Here is an 11,365-nt window from a genome sequence, read left to right as displayed (position 1 = left end):
CAACGATTTATCTAAAAAGACACCTAGCATCGATATCTTCCATGACTCACCCACAGCTTTTAGAAAAAAACTCACCGAACATCTATCGGTGAGTTAAATTTTGTGTTAATTTTTTTTTATTTTTTGCAAATTATGTTTATATGACGCTTTGTCAATGCTATGTGCACTTGTCATTGACGTGCATATCAGTCCATGTGTTCGTGTGTGTCCTATGTTTAAAAAACGTGTAATATGCATGTTGTTAGTGCTCTTAAATAAATAAATAAACTTTTCTCCCATATAAGATGACTCACCTTACCTCTACCCTCCATAGAATAGAAGATTAAGTAAAGTATTGTGGATAGAACGTTACAAATTGGGAATAGATGATTTATAATGGAAACGACATACTTAACGAAATATTGTTGTGGCAAAACAAGAGTCGTATATACTGGTGATGGAATTGAGATGAGTTGTTAAAAGTTGTTGGTACTATGGTTGTACCTGATGTAGCTTCAGATAAGTATATCTCCTTTGGGTTATTCAGGTATCATATATGGAGCCCTAGCATTATTTCATACAGATAGCTTATGTAGCATAGGTTGCTCTATACAAACAATTTGTTTCAAAAGTCCTGATGTTATAAGTGATCATAGTAGTTATGTTTGACCTGTCTTATATGTCTTGTATCAAAGGGCCTAGCGTTATAACATATGATAATGTTGTAATTGTGTTTATAAGTCTTGTTTTAATTGATTGAATAAAAGAGCAACGGTAGAGTTTCTTGCCAGTGATCTTCTCTGCCGAAGACAGCATTCCGAACTGGTTGTAGAGTCATTTGAAGGTAACAAGTAATATGAATTATAGAGAAGCTTAATATACAGTATTAGAGTCAGTCTAGTTGTTTTATTTCACTCCTTGGGAAGTCAGGTTTATAAAGTACAGACCCACAACACTGCTCTAAAGCAGGTTGGTGGGCTTTAAAGATTTCTTTTATAAAATTAATACTTTAATAGGAAGGAAGAATAATAGTCATGAGAATAAATGATTACTGCTAAGAAACTAGGTATTTAGCTTCAATAATACTGTTAATTAATGAAAGATCTAAGTGCCATCCTGAACATTGTGGGTATTGCAGTGAATAAGTGAATACCTTGGCCTCCCATATTTATATTTTTTTAGCAAGCGCATACAACTGGACACTTTTTCAACTTTTCTCCCATATAAGATGACTCTCCTTACCTCTACCCTCCATACTCTACCCTCCATACTGTTAGGTTAGCAAAACTGAAAGCAATATAGTCTTTGTCACAGACTAACATTCAATCAATGGTTTGTGATGTATCTTCATTCAATGGTTTGTAGGTACGACGAACGGACAATATAGTATATTGTCCGTACGTCGTACCTTAACGCATGAACTGATAGGCAGTACTGGAGCATTCAGTGCTGTATGATTCAATAGGAATGCGGTCGTAAAAGTTAAAACAGAAACACTCATTCTCTTATTTTTGCGCCTTGACATTGCTATTTTTAATCTGTGACACATTATGTCAGTGTCAAAATTATAACTATTTATTATCGAGAAGTACCTACCGAAGAATTGAAATATCATTTCCCGATAGATATTTATAACAAAAATATTTCGTGAGTACCCGTTTGAACCGGCTTTTTAATTATGTATATAAGCGAACAAAGTAAATAGAAACATTTCCTTTAGTAAATAAACTATTGATTACTTTATAACCTTAAATTTGTTTGTTTACATTTAACATGTAACATAAGTATATTTACATTTAATTAATAGAAGAATATAAAATAATTACGGCCCCAAACTCCATATACATTTACACTATGACCTTAGTTGCCGCTCCTTTGGCCTGTATCCTTTAATTTATTTATAAAAATTTAGTTTGTTTTTTTTTGATGCGAAAAACAACTAAACCTTCTTAATCATACTTACATCGATTAAAATGCTAATTGAAATGGACTAGAACCCAAATTACCACGAAACTAGGATATTTTGTAAATTAAGCCTAATTTTTTTTCTCCGCGAAAACAGGAGCAGATTCTCCTCCTTTCTTCGGCAATGTACCATCAACGCATGTTTCGCTCCGAAACCGGAGCATCCTTAGGAGACTTTAAAATGAATAATTGGACACATTACACACACATTATAGGAACATTGCTGAAGATCTGTTTGGTGTAGTGTATCAGGATTGAAGAAATTATAAATTACACACCATACAGATCCTTCTGTTTTTTGCGGAATAAAAATTCCGCATTTCCGAAAATTTAGCTTAATTTTCATAATATATCATAGTATCCCGCAAAGTAAAGCCTGCTTCTATCAAACACTGAACTAGTACTAGGGCAATAGCTAATCTATAAGCCTAAAAATTCAGGTGAAAATATGTTTATGTTCTCAAAACTTGGACATCAGTTGATGGATTGTTTCACAATATTGGATTTCTATTTATTAATCTTTGTTTAACATACAGTTTATCATTAAACTTAAGTAACAGATCCTGAAGGGTCAAAGTGTATTTGCCATCTCCCCTCCACAAGATAAATCCCTATGTTCCCACAATTACAGTTATTAATAACATACAACCATAGAGAAGCAGGTCCGGTTATATGTAGTAGAATATTATATTTTTATTTTTTATGTAAACATACAGTACTATAATTAAGTAATATGCGATACATATTTATAATTCTTACACCTAATGGTTTCCTAAGTTAGTTTGGTACTCATAACATTATTATTAACCCCTGATGAAATAGTTGGGTATAGCTGCATACATAATAAAGAGTGGTAGGATTATAAGTGGTATTTAATTACCTTAATTTTGGATAAGAAAATTAAAAAAATATATATTGAATGCTGTTATTTTCAAAATCTCTGAACACGAATCCATAAATCTGCAGGAAATAGTTGCTTGCTCATTATATAGTTTTTTTCTTGCTACATTATTATTATTAGGTAACTAGTAAGCAGTTAGGTTACTTTCAACCCAACCAGTAATATTAATAATCTAATGTTCCGATGTGGGAATGCCCTTAGTCCTTTATTGGCACATTTGACAGGGGTTTCCTTCTGTTTTTCACTGCTTCATCTCAATATAATCTTTTGAACTGAATTTTATTAATACAGATGCCACATCATCTATAATTGATACTTATAATAAATCTTTAAGTGGAAGATTTCTTTACATTTAATATATTTTGAAAATTTTGATCAAATTTTGATAGGGGGATGCTTTATAATCAATACTGAGTCCAAAACAGATTATTATTTAAATGTTGTCTGTCTGTCTGTCTGCTCGGGCATCACGTGAAAACTACTGAACGGATTTAAATACAATTTGGTATAGTGGTAGCCGATATTCCGGGTCAACATATAGGCTACTTTTTATCCCGATAAACAAAAAGTTTCCGCCATGAATTAGGAAGTTTTTATCAATTTTACTTCATAACTCTGTTAAATTTGAACTGATTTTAATAATTCTTTTTTTTTTATTCTATCAAGTATGTATTGTCTAATTTTAAGAAAGATCTGGTAAATATTCTCGGAGATAAAGGGCATAACTCTTCACTGATAACAGCAAGTAGCAAGGCATATGGGACAACAAATGCATGCGTACCGTCCTACTAATGTTATAAATGCGAAATTTTGTGAGTATGGATGAATGGATGTATGTATGTATGGGTGGATGGATGTTTGTTACGCTTTAACGCCACAACGAAAGAACCGATTTGGCTGAAATTTGGCAGAGACATACAATGTAGTCTGGAATAGCTCATAGGCTTCTTTTTATCCCAGAAAAGCAAACAGCTCCAACAGGTTAGCATCGCTCCTATCCTTATCCAAATAAATAGTTTTATATTTAAAAATGATTACGTACCTGCAAACTCCTCTTTAAATTATTTAAAATAGACCTATGTTTAGAAGTTACGACGGGTATAGAAATGCTAAAAGCAAGAAATATGCTGATGGACGCCCGGCCGCGTATATAGTTTGGAAATAAAACTGGACCCGGTAGGTGGCGCTGCAATTAGGTTCTTAGTTTTTTATAAGATATTAGACGAAGATGCGTGGGTGAGCTAGTCATCAATAAATAAACAGTCTACTGCTTCACTACAGGCCTATCCCAATGGGAGGGTTTGTCCGTAATCACCATGCTGGTCAGACAGGTTGGTGATTACATAAGATGGGTAGTAGTAGCAGTAAGGATGTGGCTGCCCATTGTTTGTTATACTAGTTTTCCATTGCTGGTGAACCTGCTTAAATGTCTAAAACAATATTAACCACCCTGATGTTCGAGCAAAATTCTGAGTCAATGGTTAGTTTATAACATTTCCTACAAGAATAGAGGTTGGTGCCCTACCATGGGAATTGGGATATTAATTAGAATGATACTGATATTCTGACCCACACTTGATCCATGATTACAGAAGGCGATATAGCCAAACCAACCTTGCTTATCAGTCAAAGCTAATTATTATATGACATTCAATTGTGCCCTACTTCTCACCTTGTTTATTACTTGAAAGATCCGATTATTACCCCTTCTGCTACAGAGTGACACGTATGTGTGTCTCTTCAATTTAACTAGCAATATTCAATCTTTCTGCCTGAAGGCCTATCCTTCAAAAATGGGGGATTTGCAATCGTCAGACTAGCTAGTGCTTAGCTGTTTAAACCAATCACTGTTTGGCGGACTGTGCAGGTTATTAATTGCAATGATGATCAGCCTGAATTTTGCAAGGGCCCGCCTATTGACCGCGATTGGTGAAAGGCACTTCTGGCTAAAGTATGCGATTAGATCATCAGATTTCTAAATGGGCGCATCAGCAAAATTCCTCAAAGACGCTTTAGACAGGTTGGCAAATATCGTGCACGGCGTTAAACCCATGCCCACTGTCTATACAAATCATTGAGCCTTTTGGTGTTACTATTTAGAATAAAATACCTACAGTCATTTTGAAGGTCAAGCAAAATAGCATTGGAAAGGGTTAGGAGACCGTTCAACGGACATTACGCTACTTTTCCCCTAAGTACAGGCTCCTGTTTTCTGTGTAAAGTTCAAATTCCACGCAAGATGTAGTACTGTTATTACGTCTTGGCCGGAGAGTTCACACATTGGATGTGACTGAAGTCGAAATCGGGTAGTGGAGACAATTCAAAACTAATAACTGCGGATGACTAAATTCGTCAGTTCGCTTTGTCTGTATGCAGCAATAGCAGAGTTGTAAATAATTTTTTTAACTACCACTTTTCTAAATTTCTGAAAGTACGATCTAAAACAGGTAATTTGTTTTACATACATATTTGAAAAAAATTGGATTATCTGATAAACGGATAAAAAATAGGATCCTCGAAAGCTGGCAATGCGACGTATTGTACGATGCAGCATATACTATTTGAAAAAAAAAAGGCAACCAAGGATGGAATACTTTAATGTCCCAGCGGAGTTCATTACAGGTAACCCTAGGTACTGCTCTGGATGAAAGTGGCCAGTATTATGGCTTAAATTCTGGAACCTGCGGGAAAATATAAGTTCTAAGCCGATAAATTCTTAAGCCTTAGCAAGTAGCATGATGGAGTTAGTAAATATATAAACTGTTACCTATAACCTCGAAAACCTTTACCTTAACGTACATCCGGATGTCGGATGGATCCGACACCGTTTTTGCGCCTTGACCCAAGTGGGCGTAACAGCGCAATAGGTCACGGGGGAGAAATGCGCGCGGGGGGCATGTTTGGACGGGTGTAGTAGCGTAGTGACGTCAGAGACGCGCTGTATCGACCCCGGGAGCCGTCAAAACACTCCGCTCCTCTCGCTCCACCCCCGCCGGCCCGGACAGCTCCGCGCATCTACGCATCGCGCCGCCCGGAAGTCCGCCCCAGCAAAACCTATAGGAAGTACCTATATATTCAGAAATCTGCTAACTGGGTAACTCCGCAATATCAAGTGTATCGTATAATCAAGTTTATTATCAACATGGTTATTGATACACTTAAACTTTTGGTTAACGTTATAGGAGTAAACTCTAGCTAAGTACCAGTCTATGATGCAAGGACTTTGATATATCAATATATCCACTTGCAGGAACTTATACGAACTTTTGTGCTGGACCCATCTCTATATTTTGTTTTGATTCGCCATTGACAAATCGCTTACAAAATTAAATTTAATTAAATCTTTTATCACTTGGTTCCATGGTGAAGGAAAACATCGTGAGGAAACCCGCATGCCTGAGAATTAATTATTCATAATGTTTTCAAAGGTGTGACTTTTATCAATACGCACAAATTCTGTGTGTCGTATTGATAGACCCGTGCCCTTTAGTGGCCGATAATGGGTTGATAGTGATTCGTTCCTGTGACCGAGACCTATAGCTTGACGAGCTCTCAGGGGCAAGAAGGAATGGAAAATTCACCAATTCACCGCTATGCATCGGAAGGATCTGCACCGTTACCATTATATCATTTAGACCTACCTCGTCCGTAATGCATGTTTTTTCAAATCTAGAAGGAACATAATTCTTTAAGTCAAGCGCTGTTCTATATTTTGGTCATCATACTTAAGATTTGGGTAAACTTTTGTTAAACTGCGCAATAAACTAATTTGAGTTATCGTAACTGTGTGTCACTCTCTAGCTTAGTTTACAAAAGCTTATGCTAATAGGAACATGAAGCGAAATAAAAACTAAGGCTTCCAATTTACTCGCCATGGCGTGCCATAGCGTGCCATCAATGCGGCGTATATTGTGATTGGTGTCACATATGGAGCTAACTTGCACGCTAATGCCAAGCAGGTTGGAAAACTTGGTTTCAATGGCAACCTTTAATAAATAATTCCATTCGCTTGACATGAGAAAGTGGAGTGTACTCAAAACTTCAAAAACAAACTATTTTTGGAGTACTTTTACGTTTTAAAGTAATTTACCCCTATAATGCCTATACCCCAGTCCCAACATATTATGCACGCCATTTGTTATCGATGAGGTAAGATCAAGATTAAATACATTCCATTATTTCTGACCTGTCTTATAATGTTTCATTGTTTTTCATTGTTAATACTTTAGAAAATTTTGATAAACTACAGTAGTTACCTACGTACACCAAGAAAATAGTGATAGAGATATAAAGGGGGGGACGATTTATCACCATAAATCTGTCAAATGTTAACTGAATTAAATATTTTTTTTGTACTGGATAGGTTATACTATCGGTTCAGTTTTGCCCAAATTTCATGTAGATCTGATGAATATGTTTGGAGATAAAGATAGAACTCCTCAGCGGATGATAGCAAAACGCTTACATAAAGCTTAACGATACTGAATACATAAAGTCTGGTCACATTTATGACTGAATAAAAATGTTAGAAATATTCTTGGTTTACCTTCAGCTTACGAATCAATTAAAAATGCGATTTTGATATCTTCCTTTGACGATTACTATTCTTTCTTAGTGATAAGAGCTAAGACTGATGGACACCAATATATTTTTCAAATTTCCATCCGTTTACTGTCTTTGTTCAAAGTTGCTTACCCAGCACTATCGATTAATATGTAGTGCTGCGGCTATGCCGCACATTATTTGCAGTTATTTGTTATAGGGATTTAAATGTATTTAGAATGAGGCAAAACGCGAGTTGGCTCTCGGGACGTGCATTTGCGATTGGCAATGTTTATGTGATTGCCTCCAAGAGCAAAAACAGATATATTTGCTGCCACCTCAGTAGTTGGGTAAATATTTTAAAATATCTGAGGCACTTCCAGTAGGTGCATTTGAAAAAACTTTGAGTTAGGAACCTATCTGACTTTTTGAGTTAGGTGTAGACTATGTAGCAATACACTGCATCCTTTAAGCCGCGGGGCACATCTATTTTTAAATATATTTATAACTCGCTTCACTAAAAAGTAACAAAAAGATTGTTTACATTTAAGACAGGTAAGAAAATATAGATTATAGATTCCTTTGCCGCTCCTCTGTTGTGACATATTTTTGTACATATAAGTACATACGCAGTTGCCCACTGTTCATACATTCACCTAACTACTGTTTGGTCGGTATTTTGTTCTCCAAATAGGCACTGTACTCTGTCAATGTCAGAAGTCAAACACACTAAAATATGTGCGCAGTTTCAACGAAGTGGTGGGGTGGAACTTTCCTTTTACCTTTTTTCGTTATTAGACCTTGACCTAATTCTGAGGGACGCAAAGTTACGCAGTTGCCTTTGTTTTGAAACGTTGGCGGCTAAGAGTCTCAGCGATTTACGACTTTAAACGAATGAAAGCCCTCTGATGTAACTAAATTAGTAAATGTAAATATCTAAGCTCGCAACTGTAGATGTGTTACGTAGATATATTTTCAATAGATGAAAATCCCCTGTTCAAAGTAGATATGGAAAAGATTCTCTAAGTTAATAATTAGTTTATTTTCTAGATTTCTCTAATACAAATTTTATTATCTTGACAACTTATTTTTCGCAGAAACCAATTTATTTATTAAACCGTGATACACGCGTGGTTTATTAAATAAATTGGCGCTCATCGTTTATTATTCTCACAAAACAAATTAAATTGAGACTCGCTAAGATGTTAAGAAAATATTGCTGACTATATTTAAATATATTTTTTTAAAGAATTTTCCTTTTTCAGAATGCAAAAATGTTATGACTTCCGGTAACCACCTGTATATGCGATTTTTGTTGGAATAACAATGAATGACCACACTGATCTCAACAAAAAAGAAACTTTGAAACGATTCAAAAAGATTCCAGTTCACGTAGTAGAAGAACACAATGATGCTCTTCAGTTTATATATTCCGCTATAGGAGGCAAAAAATTGCCGACAGAGGGCACAACATTGCTGCATTTAGATGCACATCCAGACATGCTTATAGATCGTAAATTAAAGGGGCGAGAAGCTCGCTCTGGTAGAAAACTTTTGCCATTATTGCAAATAGAAAATTGGATTGTGCCCGCGGCGGCAGCTGGCCATTTAGGTCGAGTGGTATGGCTGCGGCCACCGTGGGCGAAGCAATTTACCGACGGCACTCGCGTTATACATGTGGGAGACCACCCTGCGACAGGCTTGCTTCGCATAGACAGTAAAGAGCCTTATTATTTGTCGGACGCATTGTATTCAACGAAACTGCTCAATGAAAAGGCATTTACATTTACCGTTGCAGAGCTATTGGATGTCGACGAGGATCGTATAAATAAATTGGCTCTGAATCTTGGAATCAGTCAGCCGTATGTTCTTGATATAGACTTAGATTTCTTTAGTACTGGTAATCCGTTTCTTAATTTGTTCGAGGAAATTGGATTATACGATCGATTGGAAACAATCTTCAGTTCAAATCTCCCGTCTGTTTGTGACGTTAAAACGCTAGAAGAATATACAGAGATAAGAGAATCCGAATTACAAGAACTCGAAAACATATTTGTACATTTAGAAAAGTTTGGCGATTTAAGTCTATACAAAGGATCGAATACAGATATTTATAAAAAGGTGAAAATAATTAAGTATTAGTGTACTTAGTATAATATCAAGGGTACTATTCTGAAATAACCTAAATGCTAATTGAAAAAGTTACGCATACAGGACAATGATGTATAGGTATATTGTTTTGTTTGTATACCTACCTTCCTTTTATTGTAATTTGTTTGGTTGATTTTAATTGTAATGGAATAGCGAAGTCTTCTGACACAGGGGCAGTAATACTACTCTTAAAATAAGACTTCAGCGTTATATTGATACCACTGTGTTTCTTACCGAAATAAAACAATTTTTTTCAAATCGAATAACATAATGCTTTGAAGTATTTTGATACTCCAGAACTGTTATACGTTTGCTAGTGTGTAAAACTTATACTTGGTACGTAAAGAATAGTAGGTAGGTCTTTTGGGTTTTGTACGGGACGCAACGGTAATCAGATTTCGTTACGGGCTTTCGAAAATTTTCGATTTTACTTTCCCAGGTATGTGATTTGGTCAAAGTTGTCACTGCGGAAGCGAACAGACTGGGTCAAACTCCTGACTGGTGGATGATATACGCGGCAGGCTGTACAAGAGACCAAGGTGGATTGCCGTATCACATTAGCACGGAAGAACAAATAGAAACAGCTATTAAGAAAACTTTAAAACAATTCTTACACAATCTGCCTCCGCCTGTTTTAATTACCGTCGCTAGATCTACGGATGATGGATACTGCCCGTCAGACCAAGTACGTTTAATTAATTTAAATAACCTTTATTAACAAAAAAAACGATTAATAACATATAAGAAACGTTTTAATTTGTATAAATTACATTATTCATTGATTTTATACTTGTTTTTGTATTTAGTAAATGAATTTTAGTAATATTAAACTAATAGATTGTCAGTTTTTTTTTATAAATTTAATAATGTTGAATTATTATTATGGAGGTATAGACCGAATCAAACTTTATGACTTGTCAAACGTGCGTTTCGATGCGTAGAATTAAATATTTAGTATGAAACAATCAGCGGGCGGTGCAGCTAACTTCCCCGACGGCTTATAGTTTGAATCGAACTATCTTTATATAAAAAAATGTGACAAAATAATATTTCAGTGGTGAGCCCTGACTGCAAGACCCTATATGAAATAAAAAATATCAGAAAGCCTTGTAGTTCCTATCATAAAACCTAATAACTTTTGTTCTACGACTTTTCAAAATGCAGTATTAATTTATTTCATACGAAAAAATTAATAATTCATATTATTTCTGTAAAATTACATTACACTGTGTAACAAAATACATGTGATTCGACAACGTCGCGTAGTCGGTTCAGTTACCGCACGATACAGTATTGGTTTGTGCGCTGTTGCCAATGTTATATTACAGAGTAGACTGTAGAAACAAGTAGAGTATATATTATGTAAAATTTTGACAATTTATTAGTTCAAAACTATCGAGTTAAAAAAAAATTCGTAGATCAAAAAGTCGTATAACAAAAGTTCCTAGTTTTAATGTAATCAACTACTTACAGGCTGAGACCTTTCTTGTTTTTTTACATTTAACTCTATATATTATTATGACCGATTTAATTTTTCTTACAGGTGGATCTGATACAGTGTCTTGTACTGGAAACAGTCAAAGATGTTTTTGAAACGGACGAACCCAATTTACATTATCTTAATACTTCCAATCAAGCTTGAGTTGTTATTATAAAATAATATACTAACCTTTACTTTTAAGTGGCTTATATATTATTTTAATTATTTTATACACGCCCCAATTTCAATTCATCGGAACTTTTTTTTCCTAACAAAACAAAAATCATGTTTATCGCATATCGCATTTATTATGTATTAAATTTGCAGCATGTTATTCAGATGCATTG

At 35.1% G+C, this 11,365-nt stretch overlaps 1 protein-coding gene across 1 annotated transcript; it reads left to right on the top strand.

Annotated features, from left to right (window-relative positions):
* Positions 1 to 1,525: 1,525 nt before the first annotated feature.
* LOC120631263 (UPF0489 protein C5orf22 homolog) lies at positions 1,526 to 11,213 on the top strand. Its single transcript, XM_039900751.1, has 4 exons — positions 1,526 to 1,626; positions 8,653 to 9,508; positions 9,978 to 10,223; positions 11,082 to 11,213. Exons 2-4 carry the CDS (start codon positions 8,714 to 8,716, stop codon positions 11,178 to 11,180), a joined length of 1,140 nt encoding a protein of 379 aa, XP_039756685.1. The 5' UTR covers positions 1,526 to 1,626; positions 8,653 to 8,713; the 3' UTR covers positions 11,181 to 11,213.
* The last annotated feature ends 152 nt before the right edge of the window (positions 11,214 to 11,365 follow it).

The sequence above is a fragment of the Pararge aegeria genome, chromosome 2 (assembly GCF_905163445.1).
Source record: "Pararge aegeria chromosome 2, ilParAegt1.1, whole genome shotgun sequence".
NCBI lineage: Eukaryota > Metazoa > Arthropoda > Insecta > Lepidoptera > Nymphalidae > Pararge > Pararge aegeria.
The sequence above is the reverse complement of the archived record's forward strand: the minus strand, read 5'-3'. Positions and strand labels throughout refer to the sequence as shown.

What these genes read in the sequence shown, in the direction of transcription:
- LOC120631263 (XM_039900751.1), top strand. Translation starts at nt 8,714, where the DNA reads ATGAATGACCACACTGATCTCAACAAAAAAGAAACTTTGAAACGATTC. An exon ending in ATACAGATATTTATAAAAAG is followed by an intron (nt 9,509 to 9,977) that starts GTGAAAATAATT and finishes TTACTTTCCCAG; the next exon opens with GTATGTGATTTGGTCAAAGT. An exon ending in GATACTGCCCGTCAGACCAA is followed by an intron (nt 10,224 to 11,081) that starts GTACGTTTAATT and finishes TTTTTCTTACAG; the next exon opens with GTGGATCTGATACAGTGTCT.